Here is a 22,191-nt window from a genome sequence, read left to right as displayed (position 1 = left end):
AATCATTGTGTCAAATACGAACAAAAATTGACATATATATGAACTTGGACTGTATAACATTTATGAACATAATATGAATATAATAAGAATAGTTGTTACGCGAAAGTAAATAAAAAAAAACAGATATGAACACAATATAAACAGTTTGTGAACAATAGTTCATTCATTATGAACACATTTAGAAGCAAACCAACGTTGAGATATGCAACTAATGTACATATGAACACAATATGAACAGTTTGTGAACAATAGTTCATTCATTATGAACACATTCAGGAGCAAACCAATGTTGAGATATGCAACTAGTGTATATATGAATACAATATGAACACTTGTGAATAATTCTTTAACAATTACATATGAATTCGAATTCCGATTGTAGTTGTAGACGATTTTAACCTTTTCATTCTCATTGTTGTCGATCTGTTTTCCTATAGATTTATCCATATTACTTAAACGATATCGAAAATTCTTTAACAATTACAAAATCAATATCATTTTGGATAGAATAAATCAAAATTACAAAACATGAACACGTATAAAAAAATATCAATATTACATAATCATCAATTATTGGGAATTTTAGATTTGTAACTCCCAATTAATGAGTTGGGAGTTACATAAATGACAAATTACTTAATTACCTTTGTCATTAATATATGAGTTATATGTGAACCTAAAGAAAAGATGGGATATGATTGATTGAGCTTGGTTAACAAAGTTAACACAAAAATCTTGGTTAGTATTTGAACCAACCCACATATATATATATATATATATATATATATATATATTTCCTAATACAAAGATTTGAGTGTTACATATTAAGTCAATATATATATATATGGACCTAATCAAATGAGAACTATTTTGTTTGTGGTAATTGTGATATCCAATTTCAACACAAATCAAAGGTTAAATTAAAAAATTAATAATTTTAGTAATTTTAACTTAAAATATTAATTAAGGGCATTTTAAGGATTTTATAAATATCCTCTCTCCTCTTTCCTCTCTCCGACGAATCTTATTCGACGAACCTTATTCTGATGAATCATATGTGAACACAATATACAAATTGTGATACCTACAAACGATATTCAATGTGATACCCAAATATACATACAAGATGCACAATGTGATACCCTTTGTAAAACAATGAAAATGACGAAAATGACGAAAATGCACACTATGATACATTTCATAAAAAAAAAAACATTGTGATACATGTGAAAACATTGTGAAGGTTATCACCATGATACACTTTAATTCACAAACATCTTTAAAATATGATATATATTAGGTAATTGATATACTAGGTAACTAATTTTAATCAAAATTTTCCTTCTAAAAAAATTAATTAAATATCTTGATTAGTTGTAAAAAATATAATTACTATATTACCCTTTTAGCTTATTTAAAAAACATCTTTAAATATCTCAAATGAGTGGTTCACATTGGATCTCACGGTTACCACAAACTAATCAATTCTTTCTTGAATAAGCCTATATATATGTGTGTGTGTGTGTGTGTGTGTATTGTGTGTGTGGGGTTGAGTTCACGTGAGACTACTTTTTTACATTTGAAACTTCACAGCAAATGCTGCGAAGGTAAATAAAGCCGAACATTTACAACAAAAAAACAGTGAATGTTACCTTCACAAGGTTTTGCTGTGAATATCAAGTGTAAAAAAATGGTCTCACATGTCTCACGAAAACAGATTGTTTTCACGTCATCCCATGTGTGTGTCTCTATATGTGTGTATATGTTTTGATATTGCTAAATTATAATGAATAATTAAAAATTCATATAAGATGAAGAAAATAATAATATATTGATATTACATAAAGTGTTATATTAAGAGGGCTAATAGCAAAAAAAAAAAAAAGACTAGCAATATGTTTACACGTGTTATGCATGCTTAATCATATATGATTAAGCACAACCGATAGATACACAGGTGATTTGGTGAAACTATGTGTTGTCAATACAGCATGTGTTTAATCATATATGATTAAGTTTAGACAACCCTAGACTTAAAAAAAAATGAACAACAAGAAGATGCATATCTGATTAAGAAACCAAATATGAAACTTGCAAGAAAACTCTGTTTCACCACTTGATTCCTCCCAACTCGCTCTCACTCTAATCGTGCATGCGTGCGTATGCACACACATGTAGGGCTGTTTGCGGTGTTGTTTGGCCCTAACGCATTGTTTCGTAAGGGCCAATTTGATGCCCTTCTGCGACTCTTACTGCCCAACCTGACAATAATATTTAGTTAGAATTAGACCCAGAAATCCCCGATAAGGAAACCCTAGGAGAGTCGTGCCCCTTATTCCTTGGACGATACACGTGCTACAATGACTCATATCAAATAGAACACGTTGAGTCAAATCTTGATTAATTTATTACCAAGCAACAATGATTCAATGACGAATCACTAATTATCCATCATTTTATATTTCAAAATTTTGAAAAATTGGTAGATACAAAATTTCAAGTCAAACTATGAATTTTAACTCAAGAATCAAACTGATGTTTTATATGCAAGAGTTTTTTTATAACGATCATTCATTTTTAGATTATTTAATATTTTTTTTTAAAATAAAGAAGTAATTTAAAAAAAAATTATATTTAACTTTAGCATTTTTATTTATAAAGTTTGAATAATTATATTTTTAAAATATTTTATAAATTTATTATTTCAATAATCTTGTAAACTATTTATATAAAAATTTATACTATGGTTTTATGTGTTTTGAAAAAGGGATGGTGTTTTTATTTTTGAATAAAATATAAATTTGAAGATATCATAAAAATTTGATAAAAATATATCGATATTAGTATCAAATTAACTATTTAAAATTCATATTTTTGTGTAATTTTTTAATTTGATTTTTTTATTACAATTTAATTTAACTTCAATAACGAAGTAATTTATATTTGGTTTAATAATATAATTTTCTTATAAAGATAATAATTAATTATTTTGTTAGAACTCGATAATTATCATAATTCTATTTTAGATTTTTTATATTTTAAAATGAGATGTTTATACTCTATTTGGTTATGTTTATCCGCGATTAGTTACACGAATTCAAACATGGAGCTTTAATAAGTTGTACTTAGGTAAACTTTACTTGTAATATTGAATTTTAATTAATATGCATCAATATACAGTACTTCATGCATAAAAATTGGTTTTTAAGAGTTTTTATCAAATGTTTTATAATATAGTGCAGATAATAGTAAATCGATCTTATACATACGTGGAAACAATAAAAAAGTCTCTTAAACATTTAATTATAAGGCGATTTTATTCAAATTTTGATTGTTTTATCATTTTCTTTCTCATTTTCTTCACGCGCGCACACACACACACAAGGAACTAGATAGCTCCTTTATTAGACGCGTTTTAAAGCTCATGATCTAAATATGACCAAAACTAACAATATCTGAATCGGGTTTTTGAACTGCGAATCAATAATTAGGATTTTGGGACATGTAATTTGCATTAATCAAGAAGTCGCCCCGTTAAATTAGTGCACCAAAATGGGGCCGAAGAGCCAGTAACCCGAGAAGATGTGTTTATCACTCTACTTTGCAGCAACCAAGCTCTATCCAGATCAATGGATCTCCCCAGCATCCAAACGACACCATCTACCACTAGTCTTCGGCTGGAGAAGTTTATTGCACAAAAATGCCGGGAACCCTCATAGGGCATTTTTTTACATCTATCTCTTATATACACACACAATGCATTCTCGTCTTCTGCCCAACAAACCTCTCCTTTCTCCGGCTATTTCTTCCTCGACAAACCCCTCCCCCATCTTCTTTGATGAACAAAGCAATCCAGGCCCGTTTATGATATCTTACAAGTCCGGTACAAGTTTTAAAAGGCGCCTCTCCATAGGTACAATTTTTTTTCATAATATTGTTTTGATCATTAGAAAATAACACATTGAATTCAAGGAATACTAATAATTCATATAAAACCATTTTTTTAGTATTTCTAGATACAAAATCAATCAAAAATTGTTTATAAATTAATATTATCCACCATATCATTTTTACATAGCATTGTAAAGTCGTTGCACTACTGTCAAACACGTCATAAGATATATCTTTAATATATAGATTGATATCATTTTAGGTCACAATGCTGACTATTCGAAGTAGCACATAAATCAATTCAGTTGGATTTCCATGTTACCTTATGCTAATGTTTTAATTCATCACCAAATTAAACTTTCAACGTTAAAACAAATTTTTTAGAAACCATCAATCTTAACTTGAAATATTATTCTTGTTTTACAGATAAAATAGTACTTAAAATTCATGCACTCAGTATTAGATAAAAAAAAAAGTAATAATGTATGAAAAAACAAAGGTAGTTTTGAAATCATAAATATAGATATAAGTTAGATCGTCTCATATGATTGGTAATTTTTTTTCCCCAGAATGTAAGAGCTATTTTTAGCTAATAACAAAAAAAATACTATATTTTAATATAAAAAATAGAATTCATACGGATGAAATGATCAAAATAGTCAGTATGAGGTGAAAGATGGATTATATATCAAGGTTGTAAAATAGTTTTAGATTTTGGTATTCGATAAAAAACTTAGAAAAACAATAAACGAATAAACAAATCAAGAAATACTATAAAATGAACGACCAATCAATTTTTTATATATTTTCTTTTCCAGTTTAATTAATTAATACATGTTTGGGCCCTTAATATAATGCTAAATTTTTTTTTGGTCCTATTAAATACTAAAAAAATTTGTATCTCTTTTATTTACTAATTTATTAAACTATTACATAATATATATAATATAAACTAAAGAAACTTGGGCCCCCATTTTCTTATGGCGATACGACAAAATTGAGTTTATATGACGCCTCAAATCTCTAAGCGTCCCAATAAACCGCTTAATAATTTATTGGACCAAAATATAAGAAGTCCTATTTAAAGGCGTTGTAATAAGTTTATATGACGCTTTTGAACGTCTTAACAAGTTTTTAGGGCATTTTCAATACAAATCGTCACATTAGCAACTCTCAAAAGTGTCATATAAACTCAATTTTTATAGGATGCTTGTTTTTATAGGACAATTTTTCAAATAATGTCCTATAAAATTGCTAATGAGACGTTTTATATTAAAAGTGTCCTAAAAAACTTATTATGACGCCAAAAAATGTCATATAAACTTATTACAACGCTTTTAGATATGACACTTCAATTTTTGGTCCTATAAACTAAGTCTTATAATTAAAGAGGTCTATTAGGACGCTTAGAAATTGGGAGCGTCCTATAAACCTGATTTTGTTGTAATGTAGGCCTTGGGTGTTCACTCAGCCCGCCCTCCCAAGAACGACCCAAAGCAACCCCCTTCCTTTTCTCCTGTAAGCCCCACCCCAACCAGCCTTTTGCGATGAACCCTTGCCCCTTCTCCCGTTCGTAAACACTTCCCTTCGCTTCTTGCAGCTACTCGAGTACAACTTCCAGGTGAGCTTCTTCCGACGAGAAGAAAACCAAAGGATAAGTCAAAAACCTTGAAGAACCACCATGAATTTACAGTCACCACCTCTACTAGTGACTTGATCATAGTAGTTTTCCGTATTAATTCGGGGTTTCTTTAATCTGATCATATAACTTTTTTTTTTGAAAACCTTGTGAACAAGGTGGTTTCAAAACTATTCTTTTCTTCAATTTAACTCATATGATTTACAGAACACCGTATTAATTTGGGTGTGTAAGAAAAACGAGTGAACATAAGTACCAGCCAAAAAGACACATAAGTTGTCGGAATAGAAGAGATCTTAGCTAGATATCCGATACGAAAGTTGTGCATACATTTATTAGCAAGAAAGAGACAGTGTGTGACGAGCGATCGACGAGACTACTGAGAGGGAGGGTGTTTAGTGTTAACTTAAACATAAATGTCTTAATTGTGTGAGTACAAGGACCCAAAGTATAATAGATTGGTAACCATATGATCCAAATCCATACTTAATACGTTTTAGGAACGAAATTTATAAAATTCATAAAAACCACATGCGCCAAAACTACAATTCACCTAATAAATAAATAAATAGCAATTTAAATAACAATTGATTAACAAAACTAATTTATTGTAAAATTAGTTAACCACTTTATTATTTATTTATTTATTGTGTGAGCCATCAAACATGTGGATATTTTTTATTTAATTTAAGTAATCACTTCATTGATTTTTAAACAATAATCCAACTCTTTGCAAGGACAGGTTTATGTGGTTGGTCATGTATATATTATTGGGGTATATATATACACATACATATACATATATATGTATATATATATATATGTGTGTGTGTGTGTGAGGTTTTGGATAATAAAATTAAATAATGTGAGAATATAAGAATAAAATGTTTATATGTAAATAACTGAAAACTTTGGGAAAAAAGATTTTTTGAATATGCATAAATGCATCGATCTTACAAATTATTCATATGGATTAAGAGGATGTTGTTTATCTCTTAATAGTTCCATTATATAGTGTTTGATACGCAGACATGGTTAGACATGACAGAACTGGACAGGACTGGACAAGACAAGAGGGTAGGATTGGACAGAACTGGATGAGACAGAACAAGAGTATGTCTGGTGTTTGGTTCGACTAGGACTAGACGGGACAAAACTAGACAAGCTACCCCAGAAGTTATTTGAGGATTTTAAATATTATATAATAGTTATAGTTACCACAAATAAAGTAACTAATTAAAAATTTTAATTTATAAATAATTGTACACAATTTTCATATAAATGAATACATACATATATAATGATATCAAATTTGAATGAAAATTTTGATATAAATGATGGTAGTAGTGGTGATGGAAATGGTTTTGGTTATGGTGGAGGTGGTGGTGGCTGAAGATAGTAGTGGCAATGGGCGGTGGTGGTTATGGAAGTAGAGGCAGTGGCGGTTGGTGGATGATGATGGTTATAGATGACATGAAGATGATGGATTGTGGTAGTGGTGGTGGTTGACAATGGTGGAGGAAGTAGTTGTGGCTGATGTAGTGAAGATAGTGGTGGTGGTGGTTATGGTGGAGATGAGGTGACAATGAATGGTGGTGGCTGATGGTGGTTGTGGAGGTCGTGGAGGAGGTTGTTGTAGTAGAGGAGGAATTGAAGGTGGCCAACGGTGGTAGTGGTGGTGGCAATGGACGGTGGTGGTCGGTGGTGGTTGTAGAGGTGGAAATGGACGGTGGTGGTTGTAGAGGTGGAAATGGACGGTGGTGGTTGTAGAGGTGGCAATGGATGGTGATGGTCGATGGTCGACGGTGGTTGTGGAGGTCATGTAGGAGGTTGTTGCGGTATAGTTGGAATTGGAGGTGGCCAACGGTGGTACTGTTGGTGGTAATGGGTGGTGGTGGCCGGTGGCCGATGGTGGTTGTAAAGGTAGCAATGGACGGTAATGAAAGAGGTTGTTGTAGTAGAGGAGGAGTTGGAGGTGGCAAACAACGGTAGTGGTAGTGGCAATAGATGGTGGTGGTCAGTGATCGACTATGGTAGAGGTGAGGATGGACTTGGTGGACGGTGGTTGTGGATGCAGTGGATGATGTTGTTGCAGTGGAAGAGGAGGTGGAGGTGGAGGTGGAGGTGGAGGTGGAGGTGGCCGTCAGTGACCGCCGGTGGTGGCGGCGGCGGGACAACTAGCGGTGATGATCATTAAAACAAATATCATATTAAGGTTATATATCAAACTAGGGTAGATTAGTAATATTTTAGTTTTTGTCTCATTATTGTCTCATCTTGTTCCATGTATTTTGGTGCAACAAGAAAAACCCTCTTTTCTCCCATGTTACCTCACCTTGTCCCAGTTCTTGTCACTGTCCCATGTCGTGCCAAACCTATCCCATGTTGCACCAAACGTAGGACAATGAGTTTTGTCCCGTCCTGTCTTGTCATGTCCCATGTACCAAATGCATCCTTAAGAGACAACATCTAAATTACTAAAAGATGAATCTTGTTTGGCAAAAAAAAAGTCTGCCTCTTAATGATTCTAAAACTCTCTGAATGATTTTGTATCTTGGGTCTTCCTTAACCATTCAGCACCCAAATTTCATTCTGAACAATTACCAAACAATTATATTTTATTTTGCACTACATCATAAGAGCATCTTTACCATTCTGATCACTTAATCATTCTACACTAAACCATTCAACAACTGCTAAACAGTCTCTAACTTTTATACATCTTTAAATGGATTTTTTCCCAATAATTTATATATGAACTTTCACTTATACTAAATTTCTTACATTCTCATAATATTTAATCTTTTTATCTGAATCAACCAGCACTATATATTGATTAATGCATATTCTCTAAACTTAGTAGTACATATAACTACATTATGTGTTTAAGTCACTCAAACTCTTTAAACATTATAAAACTAACTAATAATCATGTAATAATATTTTGTGTCCTATCTCTATTTTAAAAACATTTTATCACTAGCACAATAACACTAAAATATATTACATTTTTATTTTTAAATTTAAAATATTTAAAAAATTATGATTTAAATTTGAGATAGACAAATTGTGACAAAAAAAACAAGAAATTTAAAATATTTAATTTGAGACTCATATATTAATAATATATATTTTTAGGGTTTTTAACCCGTTATCAAATTAGCAAATATGCTTAACTATCGTTTATAATTTCTATTTTGTTTAAACATTAAATTCGGATGGACATACTTTTTATAATCTTTAATTTCGTGCTCATATACCGATGTTTTTCTTTCAGTTCTTTATCAGATTTTCGACTTACAGAAAGATATATGAACGACATGTAATTTCTACTTTGTTTAAATATAAAATTTAATTTATTATTTTTAATTAACAAGTTATACCAAAAATTTAGATGATAATTTATGATAATATTTAATTTTACATTCATATCTATTTATTTTTTCTGGGTTTTTTTAAGTATATAATATTTATATATACGACAAAAAGAACAAATAAACTCACGCACCCTCCTCACATTTGGTAAACAACTAATTGTTTCGTTTTAATAAAAAGTTGCATTAATTTTTCAATTTCGTTTTAAAAAAAAATCTTACATTCTAATGCATTGAACATATACAGAAATAGAGAGATTAGCGAGATAAATAAAAAATTAGAGCATCTCCAATTTTCATCCAAATCGGATTCAAAACTTTCTACAAAACTGATAAAGTAAAAAAGATCGGATTTTTTTTTTACAAATATGAACCTTTTAGTATTAATGGAAAAAGAGAGAAAGAATGATTTTTTAATCGTTCTACATAAAAAAACGCCCAAACGAATCAAAAAAGTCATTGAACGGATCAGGAAGAGAAGAAAAGGATAACTATTAACTATTTTGCTATTCAATGTTTTAACGATATGATATCAATGTTGGAATACCAATAAATGAAAAAAACTGTGGGAGTTGAACGTAAGTTATTTTCTTGAAGATTTCTGCTTTTTCGTTTTAATTCCGGAGATTTCATGGAAAATCGTTTCCAACCCGGATCTTCATAAATGGAAATTTTATGGGTAGTCGTATATTTATTTCGCTTCGACGAATCTTGAAAACATTCTTTAAAATCAAGAATTAATTGGAGAGGAGAAAAAAAATATCCATAAATAAAGAGGGAAGAAAATATTAGAGAAAAAATGTGCTGATTTTGGATTAAGAAACAACATATGATCAACATTTTATAGAACAAATGTTAAATGTATTTTAAAATTTGATAAATATAATTAAATAATAATTAAAAAACATTTGGATTTAAATGATTAATTTTTAATTTTTTTTGCATTTTTTTTTTACTATTTGAGAAAATTATTGAAGGAGATTCTCTTACAAAATCTTGTCCCACCAAAACCTAAAGAAAGTCTTTCAGGGTTTACGTGATAACAGTGATATCATTTTTTTTTACGCTTCAAACTTTATAGTAAAATTTTGTAAAGGTAAAAAATCGAACATTTATAGCAAAAAATACTATGAATCAATATAGAAGATGATCTCATGAAAACAGGCTGGCTTTACGTGATCCCAAATCTATACATACGTATGTATATATGTATAATTATGGAGAATATATATATATATATGGAGAGAGAGAGAGAGGGAGAGAGAGACTTGTGGTATAATATAAACCCTTTGATAGATACATCCACACCCACCAAACGGATGCACAGAAAGTACCAAAGAGATTTCTCAAACCTCAACTTTCAACTGCTTTTCATTTCTATCTCTCATCTGATCACCAAACTCTTTCATTAGGGTTCGTTTGAGAGTGAAAGCTCCGATCAAGATCATGTCGAACCGATGGTGGGCAGGACAAGTCAACGTGGCCGGTGTTGAAACATCTTCCGGCGGCGGTTCTCCGGCACTCAAGAAACCAGATCTGGGAATCTCCATGAACGACAACACCACTGGTACTGGAAGTGAAGAAGATGAAAGGGACAACAACAGTGATGATCCAAGAGAAGGTGCAATCGACCCTTCTAACAGACGCCCCAGGGGCAGACCACCCGGATCCAAAAACAAACCGAAGCCACCGATTTTCGTGACCAGAGACAGCCCCAACGCCCTCCGTAGCCACGTCATGGAGGTGGCGAGTGGAACGGATATAGCTGAAAGCATAGCTCAGTTCAGTCGGAAACGACAGAGGGGTGTTTGTGTGATGAGTGCTAGTGGAACAGTCATGAATGTAACCCTAAGACAGCCATCAGCACCTGGTTCAGTCATGGCTTTACAAGGCCGGTTCGAGATTCTATCTCTCACCGGTGCGTTTCTTCCTGGTCCTGCCCCACCTGGAGCCACCGGCCTCACTATCTACCTTGCCGGTGGTCAGGGGCAAGTCGTCGGCGGGAGTGTGGTGGGGTCGTTGATAGCATCAGGACCTGTCATGGTTATTGCCGCCACGTTTTCCAACGCCACCTATGAGAGGCTTCCGGTGGAGGAAGAGGAGGAGGGTGACAGTGTGGCGCCTGGGCTAGGTGGTGGTGGTGGCGGTGGATCACCACCGCAGCTGGGGATGGCTGATCCGATGCCGGGTTACAATCTGCAGCCCAATTTGATCCCAAATGGAGGTGGACAGTTGAACCATGAAGCTTTTGGTTGGCCTCATGGCCGACCTCCATACTAGCTAGAGAAATTAAGGTAATTTTAAAAGTTAAAAAACAATATTATAAAATGTATTAATTAATTAATATGCATTATTAATTAATTACAAATATAAATTAGTTAAATTTATTTTAGATATGTAAGAAAATTATAATTAAAATTAATAATAAAATATAATTAAATTATTAATATGAGGGTTTAAATTTGCATATTTTGCTTGTGATTTTTGTTTCAATTTGTATGCTCAAATCCAAAGAAAATGTGTTGTTGGGTTATTTTATATGTTTATGTCTTCAATTAATCAACCATTTTTATTAGATTATATATTAAATAAACGATTAATTAATCAATTTTATCGTCAATAACAAGTTGTTCTTGATCACAAACGAATACAACACGTACAAGAAGCGTAAATCTTGAAAGGGCGTTTCACGTCGTAGAAAAAAGACCAATCAAACTAACAATTGACGATCGAAGAAACCCATATCAATTATAATACACTTGATTGTTCGGCTTACTCATATACATTGGCATGATGATCGATTGACGTAATTGTTGTACATGTTCTTACTTATCTTCGAAGAATCGTTGACTAGAAACATGTCATTAGTTGTGTGTGTGTATATATATATATATATATATATATATATAAACTCGATGTAATATTAATCGATCACTATCTCAATTCTTTTACCAAAGACCTGTATCTTTTAATATTGATTTCTATATTTTCTCGCATTGACGATGGATGTGAAACTTAAATATAGCAAAAGAACAATACAGAGTATTAATCGATATAATTATTGAAGTTGTTTATAATATTTAACTATATAAAAGTTTGAACTTTTCCACGATAATAAATTTGTTTATAATTTTTGTATTGATTCTCTCGTTTTTTTCTACCTAATCAACTAATAAAAGTCGAACGATTTCAAGTAAACATGTTTATATAAGAAATTAGATTATATAACATTAATTTATTACAATATATATATATATATATATATATTATATATATCAATAAGTTGGAAAAATGATCAAGTCTTCTCCAATCCAAATTGTTTGAAAAACATTCAGTCATCTTAATGATTAAGTTAATATGGTGTAAAGTCACAAGGAAGAAGAAGTTACATTCACTTTGTTCAGGTTTACTCATTTATGTGTATAGTAATTTACAAACCCGATAAATATCTATGAATTCAAAAACTATCTTTTATATGAATTAACACATTCAAATATGCAGATGATGTTTATACAGTGTTGTTTCATATCTTATTTTGTATGTTAAACATTCATAATTGTTTCATCTGTGAAAAAAACAGTTTAATACTCTATAAACAACAGTTTCATATGTGTTGTCTTATATATGAAACAACATATAAAAATTGGTTTAATTATAAGCTTGTACAAATTATTGGGTTTGTAAAAAAAGAAGACTCAAATTTAGCGTTTATCATCCAAGACGAACTAAAAGATAATAGAAATTAATGAGATTAAATATTAATAATCAAAATATATAAGGGGGTTGTCTATCAAACTCTTATTGGGTAAGTGCTTACCAAAAGCCATTTACTTTATCGGTGTGAGCATGGAAAGAACCAAAAATCTTATCCGGTAAGATTCATAACAACCCAATAAGAAGAAAACTTTTACCCAGTAAACACTTAGGGGTTGTTTACTTGCGGCTTAATTAGGCTTATTGGTCTATCTGGCTTATTCGCACAGCTCATTTGGGTTGTTTACTTACGGCTTATTCGCACAGAACATGGCTTAATCGTACAGATAGAAATGATGTGTTGTCCCCATTCAGCCACAAAAATGACACTCCTACCCCTTATTTAAAACACCGTCTCCTTCCCATATGAGACACCCCATCTTCGGCCTCTTTATGATTTTTGTTATTTTGATATTCAAATAATTAATATGGGAGGGGGGTTAAATCGGTCATTTATGTTATTTATACCGTTGATTCAAATAAAACAAGTAAACAACAACACCCATTTATCTAGACATACAAATTTATCCATACAAGACTTAATAAAAAAATTTGGTAAACAACCCCTTACCTTTACTTATAAACAATTCTTTTGATGATTAGAAATGTTATCCAATAAGGTAAGTAAAACGGTGACGTTTTCCAGTAATTACTCGTCCAATAAGAATCTAGTAATCAGCCTATAAGTTTACTGATACATGAACAATCCGTTGATTGCGAAAAGAAAGAAAGAATCAGTTACGAACGGTTTTTCAAAAAAATAGAAAGAAATAGTGTAAGATTATATTTTATAATCTTGATATAAATTTGCCATTTCAAATTAATTTCTCCATCATCTCATAAACAATTCAACATTTCATATTTAATAAGATTAATTTAATAAAGAAAATAGAGATATATTATATATGTTTATCCAAATGAATAATTAATAACAATTTATTCGTAACGGTTATAATAATAATAATAAAAAGTAATATTAATATAAAAAGCTATTAAAACAACTTTATTCAATAAAAAAACAAAATAGCTCAGGTTTATGGATCCAAAGCAATAATATTAATTTATTTATGTGATTTTAAACTATTAAGAGTCTTGGCTGTTTATTGGGTAAATGTTTATCGACAAGAGTCATTACTTTTATTTATGTTGTTGAATAACATTGTAGAAGGTTTTTGACCTAGCGGTATGTGAGTCTTTGACTTCTTAGGAGGTTAAGGGTTCTCACCTCACCAAATGTGAGGAGGAGGTGTGAGTTTATTTGTCGTATATAAATATTATATAGTTAAAAAAAAACATTACGGGCAATCCAAATGGACTGTTGGCAAACGTTTCTTATATGATAAGTGTTAACCGAGTAAGAGTCTTCTTCCTCATTATCGGGTAAGATTATCGATCTTTATTATGTCTCTTACCGAGTAAGATTTTTGGGTACCATGTTCACCAGGTAAGGTAAGTGACATCCGATAAACGCTTAACTGTTAAACGTTTGGTCAAACTACCCCTTAGACGATCCCCAATAATGTAACACCTATTTCGTGTATAAAACAAGTAGTAAATTGTGGCAATCTGGAAAAGACGGAGCTCATGGATTAACTTGGCAAACACTGAAACTTGGGAATTATAACAGGTTTTTGACGGGTTTTCGTTCAGAAGAACTTTGGGAGAAGGCAATAAGAGCTTATTGCGCAATTAAGGGATTGTTACCTTAATTGAGGCAAAGAATATAGAGTCAAGAATCCGAATTCAATGTAAGAATTCATCTGCAATATTGAAATTTACTTCCATTTTTGTCTTATGTCATGTTTAGGACTTTTTGGTACAAAGTTGGTAAGAATTTAACATTGTGGTTAGAAAGTATGGTTGGGGTGATAATGGAATATCCATGATTGATGACATGTTATCTAAATCTTGAAATTTGGTGGTAATTAGGTTATGAAAGCATGTATGATTTAATGGTCAAAGCGTATGATATGTATGTTACAGTGTAAGAAGTTTGGAGTCATTTTGCGTAACGTAGTAGAAATTTGAGATGAACCAGTGAAATAAGTCGAAACAGGAAGTTTGAGCACGACCCAGAGAGCTGTAGGGCCATGGAGCACTGTGTGGATGCAAGAACAGTTCTTTCATAACCAAGGAGGAGAAATGGCACGACCATGGTGCCACTATGGATCTATGTTACTGCGTTATGGCACCGTGGGTTTGTAATTGACATATTACCGTGTTTATGTTATATGTTCGGGAAATGTATATAATGTTATTTATTGGGTTATATATGCATTATGTTGTACTTGTTTTAAATCATATTAGCATGATAAGAAAGGAGTTGGTGATTGACAATGGATGAGTAGTGCCCCATCTGAGTCAAACTATAAGATGAACTGATATGTATGAGCTTAATCATTTGAGAACTCCAAAATTTGCAATTGTTTCATATGTATTTGATTCACAATGTAAAAATTTATTACCTAATATATTATAACCTGACATATATTGTCTTTTAAAGATGTTTGTGGATTAAAGTGTATCATAGTGATCATGTTCACAATCTATCACCACGTGTATCACAATGTATTTTCGTCATTTTATGATGTGTACCAGATCGTGCAATTTTTGTTATTTTTGTTGCTTTACAAAGGGTGTCACATTGTGTATTTTTGTTATTTTATAAAAGTATCACAATGTGCATCTTGTATTAACGTAAGGTTCATCGGAGAGAGGAGAGAAGAGATTTTTAAAATCCTTAAAATGCTCTTAATTAATATTTTAAGTTAAAATTACCAAAATTATTAATTTCTTAATTTAACCTTTGATTTGTGTTTGAGATCGGATCTCATGGTTATCACAAATTACCGAGTTCTCCCTTCAATGACCCCCTAGGGTTGGATTCACATGAGACTAGCATGTTTTCGTGAGATCTGTAAGACCACAAAATAACACTGAAACTTCATAGCAATACATTGTGAAGGTACGGAAAAATTCGAACTTTTACACCAAAAACACTATGAAGGTTTACATTCACAATGTTCTGCTGTGGAGTTTCAATGCTAATTACGTGGTCTCAAGGGTCTCACGAAAACAGTCTGATTTCACATGATCCAAAGTCTCTGTATTTAAATGTTAAGACTTCCGCTAGCTACACGGTTTGCACTTTTATAAAATATAGATGATCGACTTTACAATGTAGTGAGTAGTTTGCATATATATGTGTGTGTGTGTGCGCGCGCACGCATACGTGCAACTAATATATATAATGTAGTGACTTTACAAGGTTTTAAGGAATTATGTGTAACTAACGGTGTTTACAAGTAAACTTGTAACGTTGAATTGTCTAAACAAAGATTAAACCGATACTTCCTCTAGGACATATACGCTATAAAAACACTGATTTATACATAAGGGTATGAATTAATGAATAAATACTGTTATCAATTTTTTAATGGGGAGGCAGGAAATTTGATAAATATACAATATATATATATATATATATATCTAGACAGAGAGAGAGAGAGAGAGAGAAAGGGGGGTTGGGTTTCACGTGAGATTAGATTATTTTCGTGAGACCATTGTTTTATACTTGAAACTTTACAACAAAACACCATGAAGGTAAAAAAATCCAAACTTTCGCAGTAAAAGCATTGTAAAGGTTACTTTACAGTGTTTTGCTTTGAAGTTTCAAGTGTAAAAAGATGGTATCATGAGTCTCATGAAAACAGACTAGTATCACGTGGTCTAAGTAGAATTAATTGTGTCAAATTTGTATTATAAAAGTAATAAGTTGACTTTAAAAGAATTTGGATAGAAAAAATATTAAAGAATTAGTGGAACATAAAATTAAAGCCTAACCTTGACAAACTCATATATCAAATGGAAGATAATGTTAAATGTTTATGGCCACTAGGTGTTAATGGATATATAAATATAATTTAATTATTTAATTATAAAATAAAGTAATCAAAAAGATTATTATATAATAAACATGACCTAATTAACTAATTAATGGCTAATTTAAACCAATTATTTTTTTTAAAATTTTAAAATAATAAGTGGAGGTAGTTTTCTACCTTTCTATATCATCATCAAAAGAAAATGATAGGAGGAGTTGAATTATATTAAATATTTATGATTATTTTTCACATATATTTTTTTATTAACCTGAATATTCAATCTGTTATGCGAGCTGACTAATCTCAGAACAACCACCTGTTTTGTGGGTAGTTTGAAGTCATCCTATTTGAACCTCTGTGGCTACAAGGGGATTTTTATTCCTTTTTGGATTCGAACCTGAGACCTTCAGACACTTTTGACCTTTGGAACTCAAACTCAAACCAATCAGACACCACCCTTCATTGAACATCTGACGTGACAGATATAATTCCAATTGCCATCACTTATAATGGAGTTTACACAGTAACATAAGCGTCAGTGTAAAAATGTTTCTAAATCTCTATTTTAACGTAGTTGTTGAAGATGATTTTATATATTTTAATGACGTATGTTATCGTTATTAATTATTAAAAAGCATTTAAATTTATTTGTCAATGTCATAATTTATAAAATATTAATGAAGGGAACATCTTTTTTTGTCTTTGATTAATTTAAGATTATTTTATGACATGATTTCATACATGAGATATTAAATTGGACATGTTCTTAACAATGTTTACCAAATCATATTATATTTCACAATTTAATTATTTTTATTCCACAATTTAATTATTTTTAGTTGTAACAAATTATAAACTCTGAAGTAGGATAATTTTTTTTAAGTATATAATAATTATATACAGCAAATGCAACAAATAGACTCATACATCCACTACAACAAAATCGGGTTTATAGAACGCTTCCAATTTCTAAGCGTCCTAATAGAGCTCTTTATAAGACTTAGTTTATAGGACTAAAAAAATAAAACGTCATATCTAAATGTGTTGTAATAAGTTTATATATGACGTTTTTTGACGTCGTAATAAGTTTTTTAAGACACTTTTAATATAAAGCGTCACATTAACAACTTTATAGGACACTATTTGAAAAATTGTCCTATAAAAAACATACGTCCTGTAAAAATTTGAGTTTATAGGACACTTTTTCAAAAGTATTCTATAAAGTTGCTAATGCGACATTTTGTATTAAAAATGTCCTAAAAAACTTGTTAAGACGCCCAAAAGCGTCATATAAACTTATTACAACACCTTTAGATAAGACGCTTTGTATTTTGGTCCTATAAATTAAGTCCTACAAAACGGTCTGTTGGGACGCTTAGAGATTGGGAGTGTCTTATAAACCCAATTTTGTTGTAGTGACCCTCCTCACCTATGGTGAAGTTTGAACCTCTGACTTTTTAGGAGGCCAAATGCGATAACGCTAGGCCAAAAGCCCTTCGGTAATTTTATTATTATTGATGTGATCTATATACATACTTTATATATATATATATATATATATATATATATATATATATATAGACTTGAGATCATGTGAGACCAAAAGTTTTTCATGAGACCCATAAGACAAATTCTCAACCTTTGGATTAGATCTACAATTTGAACATTCATAATCACAAAATTGCCACGAGACTTCTCAATAATCACAAAATTGTCACCGTGCAACTTTAGACCATTAGATCATTAGCTTGTAAAGTTGATCAATGAACATAAATTGGTCTTACGGGTCTCACGAAAAACCTTTGGTCTCACGTGAACCCAACCCCTCTCTCAACAATCAGCCCTAATGTATCTAAGCCATAAGGAAACACTACAAACAAGATATCATACATAAATAATCGATGCAACTTGATCGTCGTGTACACAAAATCATGATAAACAACGGTGCAAAACTTTTGTATAGTGCTGATTCCGGTATGCATCAAATTAAGTGTATAACAACAAACCCATAAAGAACGAAAGACATTCTACATAATATAAGAACAATAGAAACACAATAAAATCATGTCACTCATCCAATTTAAACATTTGATCGCACCCCTATCTCCAAAAACAGTCAAATGGGGCTTCTACAAATTCATGATGGTAATTGAGACTCACATTGTTTAAAGAAGCAAAATGAAGCAACTTATTTACCTCCACAACGTCGTTACTGTCTATGGAAGAAGAAACCCGATACACCATTTTTAGGCCAATTTTCTCCCTAAAACCCCCAAAACTCGATATCCATTTTTAGGCCAATTTTCTCCGAATGACTGGAGATGACACAGTAACAACTAACAAGTGAATAGTGTCATAGTGATACAGTGATACTGATACAGTAAGTCAGTAATAAAAATTAGAAACAATGACAAACCACAAAGGACCAATTTCACATCTTCATTATTAGGTTTTGCAATCAAACAAAAATTAGAAATTTAAAAAATAAAATAAGTAATAACCCTAAGTGGCTAAGTCCCTAACCTCACAAGTGTCAAGGGCAGCGAGAGCAAGTCGATAGAGGCAGTCACGCAGACTGTTGAGAGAGGCAGAGAGCGAGAGGCGGAGAGAGGCAGAGAGCAAGATTGTGTCAACTGTCAAGGCAAGGTGAGGCGGATTGGATTGTCCGTGAGTGAGCGAGGGGAGACTGCAAGAGCGAGGAGCGAGAGCGAGACGGTAACATTTTTGGCCCAAATAAAAACTGAACTTATATATATATATATATATATATATATACACACACACACATTGGGCTTTAAATTTTTAATGCCCTTGGACTTTATGTTGCCCTGGCTGTCGCCCCTTGGGCCTATGGCCAGGGCCGGCCCTGTAACCAACATATATATATATATATATATATATATATATATATAGAGAGAGAGAGAGAGAGAGAGAGATGAGCGATCAAATGAAAATCATCCTCATTTGTAAAAATCGTACAAACCACCCCCATACGTCGATTTCATTGTTTAATCTTATGAAATTTTTTCATGAAATTGTTTAATCTTGTAAAATTGTTTCATATAATACTTTTTTTATGAATTTGTTTCATATATGGTTATGAAATTGTTTCATATAATATTTAATTAAATTTTAATGAAACTGTTTCATATAATATTCACTGAAATTTTAATGAAACTATTTCATGTATTTCTCTAAAATTAAAATAATGAAGATGATAATATCCAAGATTACACCCTACACAACAAAAATGGTTAATCAATCTCTCATAATTACAAAAAAATGAACAAAATAAAAAATTATGTTTGGTTGAATGAGATTTTCACGGTTTTTACAAATTGAGCGGTTTTTATTTAAACGTTCCCATATATATATATATATATATATATATATATATTCGGCTTTTCTCTATTTATTTTATTTAAACGTTCCCATAATAAATCAAAGAATATTGAAAAAAAATGTCTTCCTCTTATGGCAAAAGCCATTGATTTATTATGTTATAGGAATTTACAACTATGTTATGAAAAGAATCCTTTTCTTTTTCTATATATAGAATATAAAAATCTGGATATTTATCCAACTCATCTMATTATTCTTTAATAGAATAATACTTCAGTAAATTTCGCTTTATTTCGAATTTAGTTCATTTTTAGCCAATCATACGTAAAAAGTTCATATTCTTCAGTCATTGATAAACAATTTGTTGGACAATACTCAACGCGATTACCACAAAATATACATGTTCCGAAATCAATAATGTAATTAAGCAATTGTTTCTTTCTAATATCAATTTCTAATTTCCAATCAGCTCCCCCGAATAGTCCGATTTTTCCTCCACGGCGATAAGGGGCTAAAAGATCTACTATATATATATATATATATATATATATATATATATATAGGGTTGTTTGATTATTTTTCTATTAGGTCATAAAGTCGTCTGTGTAAATTAAATAAATCACTGTTTATTTGTTGCGTTGAATAACATCTATGAATTATAAAAATGACCATTTTACCCTTTTGTTTTATTAATCTCCATACACCATTGTGGTTAAGTAAACCAAAACACCAGGAAAGAAGAATCGATTGAAGAAAAGAAACCCTACATTTGCAGAACCTGAAACAGTCGATTGATCAAGAAAGAACACTAATCTACTGTTCTTCTCTCAACAAGATTGAGATTCAAGAAGTCTGCTTGAATTATCGTCACCAAAACCCATCCTTTCCATTTTTCAAGCGAGGTAGAATTATGGGTTACCAATCTAGGCTCAAGAACCCTAATTTCAAGAGGTAGAATCATGGTTACTGATCTGAGATCAAGAACCCTAATTTCAAGAGGTAAGATTACTGTTATCAAAGAGATGACGTAAGCAGTATTAATGGAGGTTGATTTGACTGACATAACTGGTGGTGTTTCTAACAAAGGAGTTACAAAGAAAATGGTGATTGAGGAAGATGGCAAAAGCATAAGGGTTTCAAATCAATTCATTTGCTTTTTGAGGGTTTAATGATAGTTTCCAATATGGTGTCTGTATGCACAAGGACAACCTCTAAAAGCTTATTCATTAAGCTCCTTCATAAATCATTAAGCCGCTTCCAAACACGGTGTGCGAATAAGGTAAAGAACTCGTTAAGTTGTTTCCAAACATGCTCTTAACGTCGTTAGGAAGGTCTGATTTCTTTTCTCGACTAAATTTTGTGGAAACCGAACACGGTCAAACCCAACTTTTATTTCTCGACATAGAATCCAACAAGAAAATGATGATAGATACATTGGCCAGTACAACTACTTTAAAACGTTATCTCAAATGACAACATTAATTGTCTTTTATAAAAATAAGCCTTGATGATGACAATTATTACATAAAAAATGCATCATTAGTTGTTAAATTAAGGTGTTTATTCCAATTATAATCAATAAAAAGCTAAGGGGCCGTTTACTAAACGTTTACCCGGTAGGTGCTTATCGGACAATTATAATCAATAACATTCGTCATGATTTGAAAGTCAGTTTGCTAATTCAAGCTAATCAGAGTTACACACACAGACACACAAATATATATATATATATATATATATAGAGAGAGAGAGAGAGAGAGAGAGAGAGAGGGGGGGGAAGGGGGAGCGATCAAATGCAAACCAACCAATTTGTATAAACCGTGCAAACCACCACATCTGTCGATTTTATTGTTTTATCTTATGAAAGTTTTTCATGAAATTGTTTAATCTTGTGAAATTTTTTCATATAATACTTTTTTTGATGAAGTTGTTTMATATATGGTTATGAAATTGTTTCATATAATATTTAATAAAATTTTAATGAAACTGTTTCATGTATTTCTCTAAAATTAAAATAATGAAGCTGATAATATCCATGATTAACATCCTCCACAATAAAAATGATTAATCAACCTCTCATAATTACAAAAAAAAAATGAACAAAATAAAAAATTATGATTGGTTGAATGAGATTTGTACGGTTTGTACAAATAACGTGGTTTGCAAAAGTAAACCATATATAGGGAAGCGATCAAATGCAAACTACTCAATTTGTACAAACCGTGCAAACCTCATTCAACCAATCATAATTTTTCATTTTGTTTATTTTTTTGTAATTATGAGAGGTTGATTAATCATTTTTATTGTA

General features: G+C 31.3%; 1 protein-coding gene across 1 annotated transcript; it reads left to right on the top strand.

The window, feature by feature from the left end:
* The first annotated feature begins 10,286 nt into the window (after positions 1-10,286).
* LOC112510078 (AT-hook motif nuclear-localized protein 20-like) lies at positions 10,287-11,206 on the top strand. The gene has a single exon (XM_025115363.1). It carries the CDS (start codon positions 10,351-10,353, stop codon positions 11,182-11,184), a length of 834 nt encoding a protein of 277 aa, XP_024971131.1. The 5' UTR covers positions 10,287-10,350; the 3' UTR covers positions 11,185-11,206.
* Positions 11,207-22,191: the final 10,985 nt, after the last annotated feature.

The sequence above is a fragment of the Cynara cardunculus genome (genome assembly GCF_001531365.2).
Source record: "Cynara cardunculus var. scolymus isolate 2C chromosome LG 3, CcrdV1, whole genome shotgun sequence".
Classification (NCBI taxonomy): domain Eukaryota; kingdom Viridiplantae; phylum Streptophyta; class Magnoliopsida; order Asterales; family Asteraceae; genus Cynara; species Cynara cardunculus.
Note: the sequence above shows the minus strand (reverse complement) of the source record. Positions and strands in the feature narration are given on the sequence as shown.

Bases quoted from the DNA above. Each gene is read 5' to 3' on its own strand.
- LOC112510078 (XM_025115363.1), top strand. From the start codon at position 10,351: ATGTCGAACCGATGGTGGGCAGGACAAGTCAACGTGGCCGGTGTTGAA.